This window comes from Lampetra fluviatilis, chromosome 4 (assembly GCF_964198595.1).
Source record: "Lampetra fluviatilis chromosome 4, kcLamFluv1.1, whole genome shotgun sequence".
Classification (NCBI taxonomy): domain Eukaryota; kingdom Metazoa; phylum Chordata; class Hyperoartia; order Petromyzontiformes; family Petromyzontidae; genus Lampetra; species Lampetra fluviatilis.
Genome location: NC_136278.1, coordinates 6,080,812 through 6,104,183, shown reverse-complemented (window position 1 = coordinate 6,104,183; position 23,372 = coordinate 6,080,812). Strand labels below are relative to the sequence as shown.

The window sequence follows — 23,372 nt, the reverse complement described above, 5'->3', positions numbered from 1 at the left end:
CATATATATAATGAAAATGTTCCTTACATGCCATCGATTTGGCAAGCGATAAATGACCCCATCTGAAATGTTTAGCTGGGTGCGCCACTCCAAGTGAAATTGATCTCCTGCTCAATTGAGGCGGTGCTCACCTCTTTACAGCCCCGAGTCAGTGGCGACAATTCCACATTCCTATGCCTGGGGTGAGTCTCTCCCATAGGACAACGAAATGTTGACTTCTCCCACTAAGCGGTACCAACTTTATCGACCCCAAGATGGATGATGTTCTGAGTCAACCCCTCCAACCCGGATTTGAAACTAGCAACCTTTCGATTGCGGACGCTGCTCGCTCTGTCAACGCTGAACCAGCTGGCCACCTGGCCGGATCACCGGTGATTGTTTTGGTCGGTGGTTGGGGTGTGGCGGCGGCATTGGCGGTTGCTGGCACTGGCAGCAGCGGCGGCGGCGGCGGCGGCGGTATTTGCCGAGGCCGACGTACCGGGCTGCACGGTGAGGAAGGCGCTGCGGAAGCTGTATCCCATGGTGTTGGCGCCCAGGCAGATATACATGCCGGCGTCCTCCGCGCGGGCCCGCGCGATCACCAGCTTGTTGAGGAAGGAGCCGTCGGGGCGCGACCACACGTCTCCCGCGGGCAGCACCACGAAGCGCTGGCCGCCCACGTCGAGCGTGGCGTTGTGGTGGCGCTCCGACCCGGGCTCGACGCGCTTGAGCCACTGCACGACGGGCCGCACGTCGCTGCGCACCTTGCACTGCAGCGAGGTGGTGCCGCCCATCTCCACCGTGGTGTTCACCGGGTGAGTGCCCGTCAGCACTGGCTTGGAGCGCAGGCGCTCTGCGGATGATGTGCCGGATTTGGGTGCGTGGGGGGGGGGGGCGGTGGTGGTGGTGCGAACAACGGGGAAAGGAGAAATTATGAAAGGATAATTGAGAGTCAACGTCGAGGTAGAAGTGCAACGGTTAGCGCGCTGCGCTATGAACCCCGCGGGACGAGTTCGACTCCAGCTCACGGCCAACACCAGTGACGATTATCTGAATCGGTTCTGGGCCCCCCCCTAGGTCGACTCAGCCGCAAATTACTACCTGGTGCGATGTCTAATCATCACCACTAGGGAGACAAAGGCGGCCGGGCGTGGTGCTGGCCACCCACCCACTCCCTCGTATGGTGTGCCAGCCTTTATAGGTGCGAACAATGGGAAAGGAGAAAATTATAAATATTAATTGAGTCAACGTCGAGGTACCCGTTATAGAAGTGTGTGCATCTAATATTTTAGTCTATAAATGCGCGTGTGTGTATATGTGTAATTAATCATCGATTTTTGGGTTAGGCTATGCAATAAGCTAGACATTTTTTTCGTCGTGAAACCATTTCACCAACCAACGGCCTAACACATTATATCGTCACGTTTATCAGTAATTTTTTAAAGAGATGTATATTTCTCACAAACACAGGCAGAAACGTTTCACCACCAGCAACAAACAGGACACACTATAAAAGTAGTAATACAACAAATATTCGACTGTACCCTTGCTAGCAATGAAGCATGTATAACTTCAACCCAAGCTCTTCATGCCCTGATGCTTGCATTGTCTGCGTGCTGTTCGCTTTTTGTCATTCTATGGTCTAAGACAGGTTGAGACTAGGCCATAAAGAAGGCTGTCTCTGGTGTAGGCCAATCAGTTTCAAATACAATGCATTTATTATTAGAGCAAGCTTGTTTGTGCGCATGTTTTGCCACAAGTACACGTGTTTGTACGTGCGCAGGCTTGATGCCTTGCAAAAGGTTTCTATTAAAAAATCTAAACATCTGTTTTATTTACAGAAAGGGTAAAGTCAATTCTTATATATATATTCCATCATTTTGACACTGGCAACAACGTCGCATAAAGTAGTAATAGTAAGAGTTAACACGTTGCTTTTAATTGAGCGAGGTTATACGAGCTCGGGGGAAGCAAAGAGATTACGGGAGAGAATTCCAGAGTGGTGCTGGTGGTGGAACACCGCGTGGATGAGTCGAAACAGGCACTCTGGTACACCGGGCCCTTAACATGGGTGCAGGAATGAACGAGTGAGGTTCTTTGGGAACAGGAACCATGGGAATGGGTGATATTGATGCACTTTCCGGTTTTATCAGCACTGCCTTCTGTTACCCCTGGCAATACCAGCACTGCCTTCTGTTACGGGTCCAGTGCCAGTGATGTGTGTTCCAGGCTTTCTAACACGAGTCAGAGGCTTCGTTGATTATAAGAAAAGACTTGTAAATCGCACCCATGCATTCCATCACAGCACTCTGGTGATATCACGATGTCGATGTTATTTTAAGATGCCCATTAGAGTGCTGCACCGATGTCTTTAACCATAACTTTAATGGCCTTGGTGAGAGCAATAAGCTCGCCCCCACCACCGTCCGTTTTTTTCATGATCTCGTAAACATCTCGGGGGCATTGTGTTGACCCGTCACGAAAATGTAAGCGAGTGATCTTGGGCAGGGCACATTGTCATTGCTATCAGGGACGATGGCGGACGGATGAGACCGATTTACGGAATGGTAGACTAAGGAGAGGAAGGGACACTCGCGGATGAACACCGTGGAGATAAGGCGATGTGGGATCAGCTCGGGTGAATGATGCGATGGCAATGAAAAAGCATCATCCAGCAGACGCTGTCTCCCCGACAGACCTGGTCTTCACCTGAGGACGGCTGCTTGCGTTGTGGCCGAAACGTCGTGAGAATGATCTTATAATGTTTTATTTTATTATTTTATTATTTCCATTATACGTGACTTTACCGAAAGAACCAAGAAGATGACATCATCCAGCAGTGAAATAGGCACACACAAAAAAGTCAGATTGCCGTGGCGATTTCATATGTATGTGCTCTATATATGAAATATTACATTTTAACATTTAGATAACTTTACTGTAACGTTACCTAAGGAATGTTGTGTTTATATATATAAAAAAAGATATATTTAATTATTTTCCATATCCTCTGTTACGCCCAGCACAGTTGGATACATTTTGGCGTTCCATTTTTATTATTTTTCTGGGCAAAGAGAGAGAGCGAGTGAGAGAGAGAGAGTGTGGAGGCTGGTAAGTTGTGGGGGAGAGATTAAGGGGTGCAATAAACGACTCAACAGACAAATCAATTATCCTTTAGTTGCGCTCCGTTTTATGGACATCCAGAAGACGCTATGGACTGAACTGCAGATTATACACTCCGTACTGCGGACTATGCATTCCAGTACTAGATTATGTATATGTGCAGCTTTTAGTCAGTCCACTACTGTATGAAGGCCTCCCCCCGCCTGCTGCCATGTTAGTAACGAGGGTCGTTTGACCATATTTCACCATGCTGGTTAGTGCAGGTCGGTGAGGGGTGGGGGCAGGACCGCTGAAATTTCACATACCACTGATTAGCCGTGGCCAGCAATGGAAACTCGGGGTCACCTGGTTTGTAGCACAATGCGCCAACCACTTCGCCTCCAATCAAGGCCACGTGTACCGCTGTGTTAGTTAGGAAGAACTTTCGCGAAACGAGCCAGATGAGAGGCAATTTACAAGCGTGGTGTCCTCTCCCACTGTTTTCTGTTGGGGGTTTGGGGGGTGTAATGATTCACTGTTTCTCACCATGTAGTGAATATGTCATGGTCGTGATTTGATTCAAGAACCGATGATGTTTTGTTTGTTTGTTTAATACTGGCCAAGATAGCGGCATCTAGTAGCTGCAGGCAACACGTGTACCCATTACATATGACATATATAAATACATAAAATATTTAAAAATACTTTTTTAAAAACTCGCTTTAATGAAATGTGCTGTCCGAGCTGCCCCTCCCCCTGCCCCCTTCTACCATCGCCCCTCCCCTCCTTCCACATCCCCCGCCCCTGGGCGTGGCTCCCCGTGGCTTGCTGTGACGTAAGGGACCACGTGGTGATTTACAGCCAACGTGAGTTGAGCGTCGACAATTAGAGCCGTAAACGTGGACAATTAGAGCCGTAAAATAATATTGTTTAAAAATATATATTTTTAATTTTCAATGATAGAATATAGTATTGTCATCAGTATGACATACCTATACTAAGTTTGCAGTCGATACGACATTGGGAATACGGTTGAAATTGAGTTACATGATTTTAGGATACGACAACACACAGAGTAAGTTAAATAAAAGCGTGTAAAATGTTAAAAAATATATGTTTTGGATTTTTTTATGATAGAATATAGTGTTGTCATCAGTATGACATAGGTATTTCAAGTTAGCAGTCGATAGCGCATTGAGAAGTGGGTAAAAATTGAGTTACAAGATTTCTTTTTTGAGAATACAACAGACGGAGTGAGTTAAATAAGTAATAATAAAAGCGTGTATAAAAACACACATTCATTGTTATTGCTTATTGTAGCATACAGGGTCCGAATCTTGCAGCGAGAGAGCTCTTGTGAATAACATCTGGTGACCCAGGAATGTTTGCTTAACTAGACTTACTGTTGATGAGACCCAAAATGTCAAAACCGCTTGCGTTTTTACTTGTTTCAACAATTTATGCTGGATTATATTTGTATGAAAATACCATATGCTGATAAATGAAAACATATTTGTGCATATATAGTTATTACGGTATTTTGTTCGAATGTATCTGCGAGTTATTTTCAAATTAGCAACTCGAGCTATGAATTTGGCACACAAATGGCCCAATATTAAAGTCAAATACTTGTCCATAAATATCTGAAACGGTGGAAGTATGGTGATTATGAAGCGAGATTAAGCCTGGTTCTAATTTATAACCAAAAGCATATACATGAACATTATTAATGCCCTCTTATTTGAGATACATTGGCCCAAGAATGTCCTGTTGGTAATCTTTTGGGAAATCACACACGACAAGGAATGCTCGTTCTCGATTCTCCCCCCAAAACGATTTTCCCTACAAAAAACAAAACAGCTATTGGGCAAGCGATTGGGGTCGTGGGTGGTGGTGGTGGGTGGTGGTGGTGGGTGGTGGTGGCGGGTGGTGGTGGGTGGTGGTGGTGGGTGGTGGTGGTGGGTGGTGGTGGTGGGTGGTGGTGGGTGGTGGTGGCTGGTGGCTGGTGGTGGTGGGTGGTGGTGGCTGTTGAGCAGTGCTGCTATGGTGGTGCTGGCTGGGTAGTTCTGGGTGGTGCGGTGTGATGCTGGGTGGTTGTGGAAGGTCCTGTGCGGTGCTGGGTCCTGTCGTGTGGTGTTAGGCGGTGTGGAGTGGTTCTGGGATCGTGTTGGCTGATACTGGCTGGTTTCATGTGGTGCTGGGTGGTTGCTGTGTGCCACTGGGTAGTGCCGAGTGTGCTGTGGAAGGTGGTTTTGGTTGGAGTGGGGTGCCGTGAAGGGCTGCTGCTGCTGCTGCTCGTGGTGGTGGGTGCGAGGTTAGCGCTGATAAATGGAGTCTTGTTCTGCCGAGAGCCGGGCATTCGTATTGCGGTGCCGCGTTTCCCACAAGCCCCTTCCTGGAGGCAAAATCCCCCCGGCTTGGCTCGTGGCAGCAGCTGTGCAAGGCGGCTGTGCCCAGCAGCTGGGAGCGCCGCGGAATGATTTAAACTCGACCCTCGCTTCACAACACGCATGTGTGTGCGTGCGTGTGCACGTGTGTACATGCGCGCACGTGCATTTGGGGAAGCGGTAGTGTAGTGGTTAGCGCGCTGCGCTACGAACGCGGCAACCCGAGTTTGATTTCCGCTCACGACCAACACCGGTGACAATAAATTGAACCGGTCCTGGGCCTTTCTGAGGTCGACTCAGCCTCAAATGAGTACCTGGTCCAGTGTGAAAACATCGCCACTGGGCGTGGTGTTGGTGACCCAACCCCTCGTGTGACGTGCCGGCCTTCAGAGGTGCTACTCGCTAACAGGACTTGCCCGAACAATCTGTTCAAGGCTATGCGGTGGATCTTTGTCTTAGTTGTTTTGCGTGTGTGCACGTGCGTGTGCGCTCATAGTACGTGTAAGATTAGTAAGCGCAATGGGTCCAATGCACCATACTTATAGTCAAATGAGAGTGATTTTCATATATGTAATGACTCGCCTCCTATCCCAGTGATGTGATGAATTGCCACTATGAAATGAGATTTCGTTAATTGTTACTATTCACAGACCCGTGCAGAAATTAACATGTTCTCTTTCATTTGTACTCTCCCGATGTGTATTGTTTCTGGCACTTTCTACCTTGCTTGTACATTTCATTGTCACAATCCAATAGGAATGCGTTTGTATGAAAGCAAAGAGGCATGTGGGAAATTCATTCTTTCCACCCTCATCTCCTTGAACTTCCTTGAATTGTCACCCTTCGTTATTTGGGACCGATATTCGATGCAATATATATTAGCAAAAAATACAAATCTCTTAGAACATCCAATTTGGTTTGCTTAGTTTTTTCACGGCCGTCGTGTGTCAACCCACCTTTGGTGCGAGACCTTGTTCGCTCAATTAGCCTAAACGCAGTCTCGGCGCATAACGTCCATGCAATTTGCATAGATTGTAAACCATCGATTCTCACACGCGCAATTCGATGGGCGTTTCGTGAGCATTGGGTAAAGAATTTCAGTCGGATCAATTGACTGCATTGTTTTGTGCGACTGCAAGCGAAACGCGTGCGTTGTGCTGCACTCAACAAAAAAACGCGCGTACACAGGCCCGCTGGGCCGGACAGTTTCATAAACACTGCCCGGAAAAATCCTCCCCTTCTCCCCCACCCCTCCATCACCTGTTACAACCTCGAGATACCTTTTAGCAAGAACCACGTGCAGTGTGTGAGAGAGAGTGAGCGCGTGATGCCATTGTTCTAAAGAAAGAAACGGTGACCAGCAAGTACATGGCCCTTTTTCACAAACACCCTTCTATGACTAATTGTGTTCACGGAAGATGACGGATAGTGAGTGATTGATTGTGGAGACAAGTGACATATACGCGGAGGGAAAAAAATTAAATTGACAGGCCTGAAGGGAACATGCCCCTTAATTGTGGAGGCCATGACCCCTTTAATGTGACCCCCCCCCACACCCACTCCAAACCCTATGACGAGACAGGGCAACCACTGTTCACATCCAGAGCTCCCCGCAGTTGCATATCAGCTGTGGCAATTACAGAGATAGTTTCTGCAAGTTATCTTTGGTGCCTAAACTGTAATCTCCAGCAATCTGTGCCCTCTGGTCATAATTGCCACAGTTGTGTAAAAAAAAAAACATCTGGCAGAACAATTCTTACCCTCGTCATCTGCGGTGTTGGAGCATTAGTAGAACTCCCTATCAGCACTACTGCGTGTGATACGATATATTTTGTTGGCACAGAGCAGAGGTCGCAACCGGGTACCCGATACCCGTACCCTACCCGATACCCGGCTACCCGTACCCGGCCAGGTATGGGTACGGGTAGCCGTTTGCGACCCTGGTGCGGCCGGGTACGGGTAGGCCGTGAGTCACTGGTGAGTAACCGTTTGTCACTCATTTCGGGTAGGGTACGAGTACGGGTAGGGAATGGGTACCCGTACCCGGCCGGGTACGGGTACGGGTACCCATTTGCGACCCTGGTGCGGCCGGGTACGGGTAAGGAATCAAAACCCGTTTGCGACCTCTGGCACAGAGAGGTCGCATACACGTTCAATAGCGCAAGAAGTTTGTGCATATTTGTTTACATGGATACGGTTTCTGTATTGTAATAATCCACCTTATTCGTGCGGTTTGTCCTTTTTATTTTGTCTGCACTAGTTATATTTCTTGGATTATTTCCACCGTACCATGTCTCCCTTGGCAAAGAACCACACTGTGGATTACATTTACCTGGCTCTCACGCAGTGCCAGTGTTAGCAATGCGACAATTCACTCCCTCCGACAAATCCATGAATTGTATTGCAATTCAATGAAGGAATGGTCTCATATTTGCCATCTCGTGTGCATTGTTTTGCCATTTGTTCCGTCTCGTTTGTAAATTTGTATTTAATTGTATCAACTTATTTTCATACATTTCATGACAATAGTAAATCACACGAGTGATTTTGATGCACGCACCGTGAGTGTGGGAATCAATATTAGTTGATAGTTGAATAATCAATGTGTCGCCACGTGTCATGTCAGTATATACAGAAGCCACACAGCATTTCTGGGAGGCTCACCCTGGGACGCAGTGAGCTCGCAGGCCCTCCGTCTGCCACACACAGCCACTCGACCAAGCACCCAAGTGGCCTCGCTGTCTTTGACATTGGCCCCACCTAACTGCCCATAAGCCCTGCCTACTCCTCTGCCAACCCCTCCCACTACTCAGGTACCCCCCCCCCTCCCACCCCTTTCCCAATATCACGACTCAAGCACGAAGAGGCCACGGGACAAAATCCCAAAATCCCAATTTTTTAAAATTTCTTACAAACGCTTTTGGCCGACACCGGAATGGCCCCTTTTCTGAAACCACCGCAAATGCCCCATTCAAGCTGGGTCCTCCGGTAGCCCTGAGGCAGGCAGCGGGGTTGGGGGGGGGCAGGGAGAGGTGAGGTGGAGGAGTAACTCACGCACGACGTCGACGCGGTACGTGGCGTTGATCTCTCCTGCGGTGTTGAACACGCGGCACGTGTAGCGGCCGCTGTCCTCGGCTTGCAGGCTCTTGAGCGTGAGCGTCCACTGCTGCCGCCTGCCACCCCGGCCAGATGCTGTGCACACAAAGACAAAGGGGCCGTACGTAAATGAGGTCACGCACCTAAGGGTGGGGGGGGGTCAGACATTTGTGACGATGTGTGACGAGGGAGGGGGGGTTGAGAAATGTGACGTCACATGAAAATGCGCAACTTTCAATAAATATAGACAACACGTTCTACTTAATTAAATAGACTTTTTGATAAATGTTTTCTCCTACAACATCAGAGTGCAGCGCCACATTAATACGCACTACAATGACAAAAGTTTAAAGCGATTTGAAGCATGTTTATTTTTGTTGGGGGGGGGGGAGGGCAGAGCTTTGTGACATCATATTTTAGGGGGGTCTGACTTTTTGTGACGCCGTGTGACGAGGGGGGGAGGGGTAAAAAATCGTCCAAAATCGCGTGACGTCATTTATGGACGGCCCCAAAGACCCCCGCCGTGTAACCTTAACGGACTGTCGGGGGCAAGTGCTGTTAGCGAGCACCGACCGCCCTTGTCTCCCCAGTGGCGATGTTTTTACACAGCGCACCGGGTACTCAACCTAGCGGAGGCCTAGGACCGGTTGAGATAATCGTCACTGGTGTTGGCCGTGAGCGGGGGATGAAACTCGATATGAGCGCAGCACGCTAACCGCTACACCACCGCTCTCCATGCACACACACACACATATATAATACCACCCCTGACCTTCCCCTTGTATAGCCTTTAGCAGACTGTCAGGGTGCGAGTGCTGTTCGCGAGCACCGAGCGAAGGCCCTCAAATGAGTTTGGTTTCTGTGCGTGCGTGCGTGTGTGCGTGCGCGCGCGGTTAGACTTTAGACCTCATTATTTACTTGGTAGCAAAAAAAAAACACGATAACAACTTCCCAAACGCTCATGTTATATCCATTACATTTCGATAATACTATTTGCCGCCAGCGCAAAAATGTCTCCGTCAGTCCCCCGCTTGTTGCTTGTCCTCGTTTTGCACGGCGGCGAGCGAGAGAAGGCGCGGGGCCACCGATGAATAAACGGATGAATGTGTGCAGAGTACGCCACTGGTTTCACTTTCCTTTAAGTGAAGGCAACTGAACAATGCCCACGTTCACACAAAGATCGCCCCGTAGACTGTCTGGGTGCAGGTGCTGTTCACGAGCACCGAGCGAAGGGCCCCACATGGCACACGAGCGGCCGTCGATGGCCAGAAACCATGCCCAGCCACCTTTGTCTCCCCCCCGATGCTGATCTTTACACACCACACCAGTTACTCGTTTAAGGCTGAGTCGATCTAGGGGAGGGCCGAGGAGTAGTTTTAATATTCGCCACACACACACAAAGACAAAGATCCCCCGTATTGCTTTATCAGACTATAGGGGCAAGTGCTGTTAGCGAGCACCGATAAAGGCCGGCACGGCACACGAGGGGGTGGGTGGCCAACACCACGCCCGGCCGCCTTTGTCTCCCCAGTGACGATGTTTACACACAGCACCAGGTACTCATTTGAGGCTGAGTCAACCTAGCGGAGGCCTAGGACCGGTTCAGATAATCGTCACTGGGTGTTGGCCGTGAGCGGGAATCGAACCCGGGTCGCTGGGTTTGTAGCGCAGCGCGCTAACCACTACACCACCGCTCCACACACACACACAGACACACAACACACGCACACACGGGCACACGCAACACACGCACAGTGCATTGACAAAACAGTCGAGCACAGCCTGCTAGCCGTGCCGATCTTATAATAATAATAAACATTGTTTGTTACACTCCGGTCTTTACGATACACCTCCAGCCCCGATGGTGCATATTTCAACAAATCTTATCTTTTCCCTTTCGGAGGCAAATCAAGCCGTGACACATTGCACACGTCCAATGGTCGGTAATCTGCGCAATGGGAGCTCGCGAGGACTGGCGCTTGACAAACGCCGCTTCATAATATTAAAATCTGTGTTGCAGACGAAGAGAAAATACTGCACCATCGTGATTAACAAATTCTGCTCTATCTTTGCTCTGAAGAAGATAGGAGGCGTCACCTGAAATTGATGGCCAATTCATGCTACAACCTGCATTCACCCTTGGGAAGGATAAATCCACCAATATGTAATTTTCTGGAAAAGCCCATTTCTACTTGTTATGGATATATTTTCAGGGATAAGAGGAATTATCCAGAAGTGTTAGCAAATTCATCATTGTCTCAACTGTGCGGATATCAGGAGGACATTTGTGAGGATAAACATAGACAATAGGAACCGCTCATAGTGCTCTCCAACATCAACGTGGATAAGGAGATTCATTATCAGTGTCGGAATGTAGCTTTCCTTGCAACATGCCATGATGCTGAAAAACCAAATACAAAGGCATATTTGTCCCCGTGATATGAGTGTCTCTGTGGGGTGGTGGAGAGTAATGTTTGAAAACCGACATTATACCGACTACACGATCTCGACCAAAATAAACCAATTGTGAATAATAATCATAATATTGGTCGTGAAACCCTAAGTATTCATAAGTGGATAAGTAGGGCTTCAATGTATTGATCCCTGCATTGAATCGTCAGTTCATTTAATTAATTGAATTGTGTAGCGGGCATTCAACAAAATGTCATGAGCTACGGACAAATTTCCGCAAACGGTGGAATCACTCATGCCGGTTGTTGGTGGTGATTGGTGTCCGTACTGGTGGTTGTGTACTGCACGTCACGGGGCGGTGTTTTTGGGTAGTGCTGGTGTCGGTGTAGCAGTGCCGGATTATCCCGGTAGCACAAGTAGCTACATAATGCTACGGGCCCCGCACTTTCAAGGGCCCCGCGCTAAACGCTTTGAAGCCATCAATTCCGATTCAGTGATTCTGCACTTGCTCTATTAATATAGTACTATACTACCTTCAGCTTTTATGAACAACTGGGTGTTTAAGGTTAGCGATTTGTCGTATTATCTGGCTGCATAGCAAATTAAAAAATACAATTAATTTACTATGCAAGTGAAACAATCTGTTTAAATATTTATGTTTTTTTGTTATTTAGTGCCACCTTTATAACATCATGCTACAGGCTCCGCACTAATTCTAGATTTGAAGCTTTCGTGACTGCGAGGATTCATATTCTTAGGTATTTTCGGTAAAGTCACGTAGGTAAAAAATTAAAATTAAAATTAATAAAAGTAAAGTAAAATAAAAAATCACGACGTTTCGGAGGCAACACAAGCTTCGCACCAGCTTCATCCGCCACTGGTCGCCGCTCCCACCTGCCATGTGAGACGACGCCGCCGCTGGGGTGGGCCTCGCGATGGGCCGGTCGTCCTTGAGCCACACGATGTCGGGCCTCGGCTCCCCGCTGGCGCTGCACTTGAGTCGCACGGAGCTTCCCGCGGGCCGGGCGAGCACGCGGCGCCGCATGCGCGACGGCTGCGTGAAGCGGGGCTTGGCTGCGTCGTGGGGGGGGGGGGGGAACACACACACACGGGGAGCGGTTGGCCATTGAAGACAGAGGAGAAGCTGGCACCCAGCCATGGCTGTCCTTGTTGGCGCAGGCGCTTCAACAACCAAAGTGTGAGTTCTAGATTTGAAGCTTTCGTGACTGCAAGGATTCATATTCTTAGGTTTTTTCGGTAAAGTCACGTAGATACAGAAAGCGTGCTGTGACGGTTCCAAGACGGAATCTTGTGTTGCCTCCGAAACGTCGTGAAAAAATGTTTTTATTTTTATTTATTTATTTGTTTTAATTTTATTTTACTTTCATTAATTTTAATTTGTTTTTACCTACGTGACTTTACCGAAAAAAACCGTAGAATATGAACGAAAGTGTGGCTTTGACAGGTTGGTTCTTTGTCAGGCTTGTTTGCTTGTTGAGCACGTTATTCTCTCAAGGGGTTTCCATGCAGTCCCGTGGGTGATTCAACTCGAGTCAACTCCTGTAGGTGCTTCCGGCAGTGTGTGGTGAACGTTTGAGAGAAGATGTGCTAAACACGCATGCCAGCCCGGAAGATCGCGCCTGGATGACAAGCGGCTGTGTAAACATGTAAAATTGGTGTAGGTGCTTTTACACGATCCCTTATATACATGTTCGGCAGCCTTTTGGAATTTATGTCGACGCTGTGGTGGTTGACACGTTTTACGTGAACTAATTGCATACTGCATGTGTACATGTACGGCTCTTTTGTCAATCCACTGCTGGATGAGGTCCAGGAACCATAGATGCGGAATCATAGAAGTACAATACAAAAACAAATTCTGCAATGTGGTTTTGTGCGCTCTGGGTAAGTGAGTCAACTTTTCTTCATACAACAAAAATCTGCGTTGGGAATGCATTTGCTCGTTGGCTCGATTTGACACGTGCACATTTTCTGGACATGTGTGAACAATTCACCTAAGTAATTGGAAGTGGGACAGTCGGAATGGGAAGGCGGGCGGGTGGGTGTGTACTTTAGGGGTACACGCCTGGGTAGGCAAGATTTCTTTGCTTTTGTTTTGAAGTCCCGCTTACGCATTTTTAAATGTGTTTAATATGGAAACTGTGTGAGTTTTTCTCCTTACTAAATGTTACATTTGGTAAAGAAAAAAACACTAACAATAAAAAAACATTCCAAGCAAGTTGTGTTTTGGCAATATCGAACTCGTATTTTTAGCTAAAGTTCCCTAGACTTTTGTTGTATCTGGCGGCAGACGAAAAGCAGACGTCTTTGTTGAAACTTGACAAATGACTCCTTTAACCTTTACAACTTTGTTACACATTTTTTTTCCTTGTTCATATTAGTGTTATGACAACGTTTCTTCATGCGCAAAAGTATAACCGTCAGACGCCTTTTTGACACCGTGAATGCATTAGCTGTCAGTTCACGTGCTTTGAACAGCGGGGCTGTTTTTTTTACCTTCTTTTGAAAAAAAAACGTCAAAAAAAAAACTCCCAAAAACCTCAAAGTATGCAGTCGCATTACGAGAGTACGGTTCAACCGTGGTTTGTCTGCGTGACAGGTGAAGAGCTTGTCGACTGCCGGTGGGAAAGTGCTTATCACCAGAGGTCGAGCGTCGCCAACGGCACTCACTTCCCAGCTTGCGTTCGGCTTCTCGCTCCGCTGCCGCCCTGTCCCCATTTTCTGCCTGCGACGCCTCGGTTTTCGCCGTCTCGCTCTCGTCTGTTGGGGAAGGAAAGACAAAGATCCCCCGGTGTAGCGATAAAACAGACTCTTGGGACAAGCGCTGTTAGCGAGTAGTGCCTACGAAGGTCGGCACGGCACACACAGAGGTGGGTGGCGAGGACCACACTCCACCGCACTTTGTCTCCCCAGTGGCGATGTTTACACACCACACCAGGTGCTCATTTGAGGCTGAGTAAGCCTAGGGGAGGCCTAGAACAAGTTCAGATAATCGTCACTGATGCTGACGGTGAGCAGGAATCAAACTCTGGTCACCGGGTTTGTAGCGTAGCGCACTAACCATAGCACACACACATATATATAGTACTGTTGTGGGTAATTCCAACTTCTCCAAAGTTGTCTGGCCAGCGTGTAAAGGTGGAGGCTTGTCTACCAGCAGTAGTGTCGGTACGCAATTGCAGGTCGCCTTTACCTATGTGGCTTTTAATTATCGTCACTGCAGCTTTCACGTTTGAATTCTATATTAAGTTGAAATTAACCAGCAATATTACAATTCACAAACCCAAAGGTGATCATGGCAATGCAGATATGAGGCTCTCATATTTCTTACGAGCATGACCATCATCGTATTTGTCCTAATCCTTCAATTTTCAAATAAAAGGAAGAGTCATATTTCACCAATAGCTGTTCTTCATTCATGTTCTATATACAACTGACTATGCAGGCAGTGGTTTTTGTTGACATTGGGCACTTCATTAATGTCATTAAAGCTTTGAGGCTTCCCATTTTAATTTGAAGCTAAAATGAACCCACAATATAAACATGTAAAATATTAACGGTGTCAATCCAATGCCTACTTCAAGCTCTCATTCCTTATGATAATAATAACAATATGAATAATACTTCATTAGACCTCCTTTGCCAGTACCAAAATATAATAATAGGGGTTTTCCCTTTTTTCTGGCAACAAAACTGAAACCTTTTACAAGGATTCATGTCTGCATTAACCACAATACTTGCAGTCAAAATGCAAACAAAAACACACTATCATAATATATGCATTGTCTTTGAAACTGATTAGTCCACACCAAGGGACGGCTTTCTTTTGAGCCTCGACCCAATTGGCGCCCTTTTGGCGTCCTTATTTAAGAAAGCCGTCCCTTGGTGTGGACCAATCAGTTTCAAGGATAATGCATATATTATCATAGTGTGTTTTTGTTTGCATTTTAACTGCAATTATAGTGGTTAATGCAGACATGAATCCTTGTAAAAAGGTTTCAGTTTTGTTGCCAGAAAAAAGGGGAAAACCCCTATTATTACGACTAACACTCTTTACTCAGGAAAACCTCAGTCTCAAGTGCATGTTCATGGTGTTCCTGCTTTGGGATGTTTGACCATTTCCATAAAGGGGGTGTTCTTGTATTCATGTGTGAGGCGACTGAAGTATTCAAAGGATAATCCTGCACATGTGGGAGTAACACGTGGAAATACACACAGATTAATTCAATAATCGATCCACGTAATCTATCTCCTGCCACTTTAAGCCTACATAACGTGGTATTCTCCATCCAAGTACTGACCAAGCTCAACCTCACCTTGTCTTCCGAGATCTGATGATATTAGTTTCATTGTGGGTGATTTTTTTTTTGGTTTAACGATCGCGAAGACAACATTTTTTTCCCAAGGTGAACCCGAACGCGCAGCTACACAGATGAAGCAGGCTACGCTGCAGAGTGATGCGAGGGCATTTCACTGCTTCCTGGTTCCCTGCAGATGTTGTAACCGAGCAAAGCCCCATCTCACTGGAGATACGAGGAATAAATAAACCAAACAAAAGCTTAGGACCCCAAGCAGCTCGTTTTGTTTTTAGCAAAACTAATTTCGCCAGGGTAATCCTTTGATCGAACGTCTCGTTTGCAAGGGTGGCCAGGGTGTCAATTGACATTGCATCGAGTATCAGTTCAAATTAAAATCAAAATAAACATAACGGTCTAATAAACATAAGCAAGCAATTCTCTCGCGTCCATCTTGTTTGCATCTCACTTCTCTCATCTCACTTCATCTCTATCTTCTTCGACATCTCTCTCATCTCACTACTTCGCGATTTCTTGTCCACATCTCTGAGACTTTATAGATTGAAAGGGGAGTACCCCAGAAAGAATTTCTGCTTAGGGCCCCCATTGAAAACTACTGCACACTATACTCATCTGTGAAACATAGCACCTTCGTGATATCCTTGTGCTCTAAGAATATTGTGAATACCAAAAGAACGAAATTATTATTGTTATTAATGGGCCAGCACCGCCACCACTGGCCACGCTAACTCGGTACACCATACGATGCGCAACGGGGGCTCGGGTGTCGTGATGTCATCAGCTCGCACGATCATTCACGCACCACTGCCCGCACTGTCAGACAAGAGGTGCCCTCAACGGCTGCCCCAGAACCCTGAAAACGATCCAAAATTTGGACGTCTCACATTAAACCTAAAATGGAATTTAAACACACACCAGAGTGCGCTGCAGGTGACGGAAACGTTGGTATTATTTTTAAAAAATGCAGTTACAATTGGTCCTACAAAAGTACACGTGCAATTTTTGTAGGCGACTGCTGCGCATATTTTTTGTTTTAACGAAGCCGCGTATCAAGGGTTTTTTTAATCCAGTTCACATTGCGTGGGTTTGGGTCACACGCACAAACACTGAACTGGAAACTGAGTAATTCACCCGGCGAGTAAACGCATCTTATGCGGCGACCACTCATCCTGCTGTGGCTCTCGGTCACTCGGAGCAAGTTCCGTGTGATTGCTGGACGTGAAATAACCACGGGACAGTCAACCGAATAGACTCGCTCAAAGTGTGCACCATTTGTGTTCAGCTTACAGAAACTTGTTCGACTTCATAAAACCAGCCGGTCCCTTCGGCCAAGCTGCCAAAACCCATACGATGCTAAAGGATCGTTCATGATGACGGTGACTATGACTAAACTTGCGATTCCCCTGGACAGCAGGATTAATGCGACGCCACCTAATTTGGAGCAGAGAGGTGCAACCTGAATCCCTGGTTGTGAGATCAATATGCAGGGACATGTTCTGTGTTACGTTGGTGGAGTGGAGGAAGTGATATTGAAAAGTCACTTTCGTACATTTAATCCCCCTGTGCTTCAAGTTTGTCACCGGAAAGGACAGCTTCGCCCATAATCTCGCCATTCTTTTGCGTTTTAATTAATATGCGCAGTTATATTAACAACAAAAACTCTTTCAGCTGGCATTCTGTTTTCATAGAAATGGGTCCAGCATACTTCTTTTTGCAAAACTATAAAATACAAATAAAAACCGTGTGCTTAATGTAATAATGAGGAAAGATATTTGATCCGAGTCCAAACAAGTCCACAACACGGAGCTGGTGGAAGAAAAAACGTCTCACTGCACCTCCTTTGATGTAAAACGCAATTCTTTAACGGAATGCCCTGCTTTGCATGCCCCATGCGCTTTTCATCTATTTATTTTTCTGCGAAAAGAGGGGAGAGAAAAATGGAGGGTTGGGGGGATGTTAGGGGGGGGAGTGTTTGGGGGTGCGGGGTGGTTGGACGGGGGGGGGGGGGCACGAGTTTTGGGAGGCAGTCGTTCCGTTTGATCTGTCACAATTTATTGTGCGGAAGGGCGAACAAAAACGCGATCCTGAAACGGCACCGTGTCACCCTGACCCTTGCCCGTGCACACGAGGGCCTTTGATGTGCCGCAACGGCGAAATGTTTTTTCACAACCCCCCCCCCCTGCCCCCGCGCCCCCCCCCCCTGATCCCCGTAACTCAAGAACCAAGGTGGTGCTGCTGCAGACGGAGCTGACGCGTCCGTTTCTGCCGTTCCCGGCTGCAATGCACACCTGGAAAACGTGCATCTTCTCTTGAGTTTCATTTTTCTTAAAAAAAAAAAATCTTATAATTTTGTTTTGCCTTAGCCTTCTTCATACGGAATGCGGTGAATGGGCAGGTCAACAGGTGGACCCACCTGTTGAATTGTCTGCAACCCTTCTCAGAGTAGTTTGTCGGACCTTGAAATAAATCTTATTTATTTCTCCACTCATCGTGTCCCTCTGAAGGAGTGGCCACACTGGGCGTGCAAACCAGATTCTGATGTCGGGGGATATGGTAGGGGACTTTTACAATAAGCAACATCAGTTCATAACTTTCCACCCTCTGTTATTCCACTGCTGGATGAGGGGCTACCCATGCCGTGGCAGTCATGACGGTTGTTTCAATAAGAAGTATTCATTATCCTTCGCTATGCCGGTCAAGGTGGGTTGGTGATGAGTAGGGGGCCTTTGACCACTTCATTCATCGCCCGTCACTGTTGTTTAGCCGTCGCAGGGACATGAACTCTGGTCGCTGGGTTCACAGCACAGCGCGATAACCAAACCACTGCACCACCACCACCCCGTTGAATCAATTCACAGGCGTCCATATATGCTTTTTCACATTAATTTGGACTGGTGGTGGACCCACTGATTGCGGTGACCTGTGCCGATTTGCAGCTGGGGAAGGAATGTCACAGAAGCTATTCTACAGGCATCCCTCTGCAGACATGAGGAAAACAGACGCCTCCTGTACATCGCAAAAAAGAAAAAACGATGCAAGCACCTGGATAAACCTGCGTCTGCCGCCCCTTTCTCGAGCAACGCTGGATCGCGCGCGAACAATGAGGGCGAGTGGATTCCACGGAGAAGCCGTGTGTGCATGGAACCCCTCGCATCGTCTCGGTCTGTCGGTTAAGGTTAACCTCCTCCCTCCTTCCCTCCTTCCTCTCCTTTCACCAAGTAGCCCAAGCGCTAAGGGGGCGGTGGGTTGGTAGCACTTGTGGCGGAAAATGCTACTCGTGTCCACGATGGGGAATGTCCACCATAGGCAGTGTCCACCGTGGGCACACATCTTCGAGTATATTCCGTCTGTGTTAGTGATACCCTTTTTTTACTTTCATATTCTACGAGACATTTAAAAATCACACCACCCCCCCCAAATATTATCACCTGTCAAATATGCTATAGGATCATTAGTTAAGCACACTTTTCTCATACACAAGTACCACAGTGACCTTGCTGCCATATACATTTGTGATTTAAAGGTACAATTATTCGAGAAAATCATCGTTAGCATTCGTCACCCCCTCGGTGGTACCGATCGGCCTTTATGGGGCAAGATGACTTGAGGGCTAAAGGCCACAATTGTCCTAAACATTGGCTCGTAAACGTGAACGTAGATAAATGCGGCACGGCTACTGTGCACGGCTGTAAAGGCGCAACACCGAGAGGGGACGGGAGGGACAGGTGATCGGGAGGGTTAGCATACTGTAGGTGTGGAGCAGAAGAGGCTGCAACCGACAGTCTCTCAGCTGTGAGCTGGAATGCACCTGGCCGTTGCACTCATAACCTACTTTATCCACTACCTTGTCTGCTATTGGGCTGGGGACGTGAGCTGGCTGTGGGTGCAATGACGCATGTGTGTGTGCATTTGTGTGTGTGTGCGTGCGCGCATTTGTGTGTGTGTGCGTGCATTTGTGTGTGTGTGTACGCATTTGTGTGTGTGTGCGCATTTGTGAGTGTGTGTGTGTGCGTGCATTTGTGTGTGTGTGCGCGCATTTGTGTGTGTGCGCGCGCATTTGTGTGTGTGCGCGCATTTGTGTGTGTGTGTGTGTGCGCGCATTTGTGTGTGTGCGCATTTGTGTGTGTGTGTGCGCATTTGTGTGTGTGCGCGCATTTGTGTGTGTGTGTGCGCATTTGTGTGTGGGTGTGCGCATTTGTGTGTGTGTGCGTGCATTTGTGTGTGTGTGCGCGCATTTGTGTGTGTGTGTGTGTGCACGCATTTGTGTGTGTGTGTGCGCATTTGTGTGTGTGTGCGCATTTGTGAGTGTGTATGCGCATTTGTGGGTGGTGGTTAATACACTTCCGTACACGAACCCGGTAACCTGAGTTCAATTCCTGGCCATGTTTAATGTCAGTGACAAATATGATCTGAACCAATCCCAGGCTTCCCCTAAGTTGACTCAGTCTTAAAAGGATTTGCTGATGCAGTGTATAAATATCATATCGTCCCTAGGCATAAAAATGGGTAAGATGCTCATCACACCTCCATGTGCACTGTATCAGCCTTAATAGGTGCTCGCTAATGACACTTGCTTTGAAAGGCTATATCTATATATGATGGATATATATCTTTGTATTATATTCGTATTAATAACGGGCTGTAATGACTAAGGGGATGTCAAAGGCTGGAGTACAAAGTTACAATGAAAATCTAAATATAAGAATCCATACTCTTGGTTCTTTCGGTAAAGTCACGTAGGTAAAGAAAATAAAAGCTAAAAAAATAAATCTAGAATGAAAAAATATAAGAAATTCAACATTTCTCTCTTGCCCGGAGGACGTGAAACACCAAGTTAAAATGGTCTTTGGTGTTTATCTCTGGAGTATAATCTATGGAAATGTATGTTCCCAATGTGGTAGCTGAAACGAATGAGCAAGGAATTCGTTTTGCACGCCACGTTCACTGCAAACTGACGCCAAGGGAGAAATGAAAAAAGCTATCTCATACATATTCACAAATAGTTGTAAAAAAAAAGAACAAAACTACATTGCCAATGAAAGCCCACGCCACATCAAAAGAGGCACCTTTTTATCTGTAATTAATAGATTTGGAATGCAAAGAGAAAGAGGAGGCAACAGAGGGAGGGAGTTAAAGAGCACAAAAAAAGAATCGCAAAGATAAGTGGCAGGCCCCCCGAATGGTGAACGGGAGGAGTCGCGGCGCGCACGCGCGAGAGGGAGAGAGAGAGAGAAAGGGCGACTTCAAAGGCTCCGACGACGCAGAACGAACCCCGATGAGCCGGGGTGTGAGGCCCCACGCTGGCCTGGCGGGTAAAGCCGGGGGGGGGGGGGTGCACAGAGGCACAGAGTGATGTTTGGACGGTAGTGGTGGGGGGGGGGCATGGAGGGTGGAGGACCGACAGGGAGGAGAGAAGACACTGGCTGGTGAGCCTATGAAAAGGGTGAATTGATTTTTATTTTACTTTTATTAATTTAAATTTTTTACCTACGTGACTTTACCGAAAAATCCTAAGAAGGTGAATTGAGGGTTGACACCTGTCCTGGTTTTCCCAGGACCGTCCTTTTGTTGAGATGGGTGGGTGTCCTGAATTTTTTTGAAACGTTGTTTTCTATTTGTATTTAACGCAGCGTTATTACATTTGACTTTGGCAAAAGTGTCAGGGTCAGTAAGTACATTTCGTTATTTATTTCTCCAATTTAAATCAGATGTAATCAGGTACAGAGGTTGATAATGATCATAATTAATTGGTTTTCCCAGGATCGTTCTCCTTTTGAGAAAATTGTCCTGCGAAATGTGTACGTCTCCCCGGGACATTAATTGTGCCCTACTTTTGTCACTTATGTTCATAATAAGACAACTCAACACGTTACATTTGCATCTCGCCGAATTGATATTTACAGAGCACCTTCACTCAAGCAGCTTGACATGCAGTTCTACCCTCTTCCAGTGGTGAGATATTCTTCTTCCCATGAGGATCATCATCATCATCATCAGTCATGATCAATCCACTGTTGGATGAATGCCCTCCCCAATGCATCGCCATCTCTCATGATCCTGCGATGTATTGATCCACCCAGCGCCTGCACACGAGCTGATTTCATCGCTCCGTCTCCTCGGTGGAGGTCCCCTCGTGAAAGCGTTCCATTGCTTGACTGCCACTTCATCTCTCTTCGTGAGCATTGGCCATTATCCCTTCCAGCAACAAGTGCTACCCAAGGCCACTCATGATGTACGCCACAAGTGATAACGTCTCTGCGCCGCTTGTACCTTAGTGGTGGTGGGCAAAGCCTTGCTGAAACGGAGCCGTTGGCAGGAGGGAGCCGAGATCGAGAGGTTACGGCGAAGAGAGAGAGAGAGACAAGAGGGAGAGCTGGCGGGCTGGCGGGTAGCGAGTTGGCGGGGGGTTACGGCTGTGGCTGAACGGTCGGAGGGCTGGCGGTAGGGGGTGGGGTGGGGGACCCATTCAAGCTGTGAACAATGTGAGGCCCTACCGAGTGGCCGGGCCCGCCTTGAGACTGGGTGGGTGCTGGGGTTCCCATCGCCCATTCGGGACACGACAGCCTTTGTGTGCGACTTGCCCCGTCCGTCTGTGGCCGGCAAGACGGTGGTGGTGTGATGAAGCACTCTGCCTTTTTTTTCTCTTCTTTGCCTTCCACCACTTCTTTCTCGCTTGCTTTGCCCCCCCCCCCCCCCCGGTCTTTCTCTATTTTGTGTGTGTGTGCATGCGAGTGCATATGCATGTGTGCGTGTGTGTGGCTATTTCGGTGTTTTTAGTTCTTTCACTGAAACCCAGTTCAAACGCGGCGCCGCACAATCGGCCGCAGCTGTGCGTTACATTAATTGGCCTCCCCCAAATTGTTGGAAAATTAAACATCTCAACAGATTCTGATGATGTCGTGAAGACATTTTTTTTGTTGCAAAAATTGCTCCTATCGCCGAAAGTAAAAGTGAGAGGTAATGATGATTGTATGTGTCGCCGGGCTTAGACACTTTCAAGCATATGGCTCTGCAATTCCCTTAATAGGGGTTTTCCCTTTGAATAGATGGGCCCATTCTGCTGAATTCACATCAATCATGTTCCTCCCAAACCAATGAATGAATGCCAAAAAAGAATAACAGAAAAAATACTGCCTCCCAAGAGCGAATCCACCCTTTCAATGCCTTCACCAGAAGTGGCGTTTGTCATTCCATCTCGCCTCTGTCTATAAGACACTGTCAACAACACATCGTACATATCTAGTTGCAATTAACGTGTGGTGGAATGGTGGCCCAGTGGTTAGCGCAACGTGCTATGAACCCGGCAACCTGAATTTAAATTCCTGGCCAGGGCTAACATCAGTTCAAACTTAACATCAGTTGGCGAGTGATATCTGAACCATTCCTGGGCTTGCTCTCTCCAGCAACCCGCACTGGGAAGCGTGGTTAATTATGGTTAAACAAACCCGCACAAGTAATACGGCATGGGGAAGGGTTCATCCAGAAGGGATTGCCAATTGGCTGTAAATTATTCATATTAATTAAATTGTGCTCAGCATTTGTCATGAGATATTGCATCAGCGTTAGAGACAATATACTCTACCTTGCGCAGGTGTGTGACTTTGCCATGGGATTGTTTGTTGCATGATAGTCCAACCATTATTTTAAAATGTCAAAGCTGGAATTTGACCACATGCAAAAGTTCAAAAACCAAGTTCAAAGCCAACTTTAATATCGCGGTTTTGTTTCTTCAGTCATTTTGACCAGGCTGAGACGATTGGCTCGCCACACTTGTGAACCCTGTTTTATCGTGGATTTCTACCTGCTCTTGCTTCTTTCGGTAAAGTCACGTTGATATAAAATAAAAATAAACAAATAAAATTAAAAATAAAAGCAAAAAACCACGACGTTTCGATGGCAACACAAGCAGTCTTCATATTTTCTCTCCACCTGACGACAGTTTTAAGTCAAGATTTTTACCTGGTTTCGAACCCAGATTCCAAACGATTCCAATGCATCTCTTTCACCTCTGAGCTATCCAGCCACCTAATATTTGGAACGTTAAAATGTTGTCTTGCCT

General features: G+C 47.2%; 1 protein-coding gene across 1 annotated transcript in view; it reads right to left on the bottom strand.

Moving 5' to 3' along the window:
• The window catches only part of FGFRL1 (fibroblast growth factor receptor like 1), a 102,703-nt gene that overhangs the window by 5,983 nt on the left and 73,348 nt on the right, over nucleotides 1-23,372 (bottom strand). Inside the window, exons 4-7 of the mRNA XM_078855456.1 lie at nucleotides 13,668-13,757; nucleotides 11,871-12,050; nucleotides 8,523-8,660; nucleotides 479-832 (exon numbers count right to left, since the gene is read on the bottom strand). Of these exons, the coding sequence (XP_078711582.1) occupies nucleotides 479-832; nucleotides 8,523-8,660; nucleotides 11,871-12,050; nucleotides 13,668-13,757 (762 nt within the window). The remainder of the gene's footprint in view (nucleotides 1-478; nucleotides 833-8,522; nucleotides 8,661-11,870; nucleotides 12,051-13,667; nucleotides 13,758-23,372) is intronic.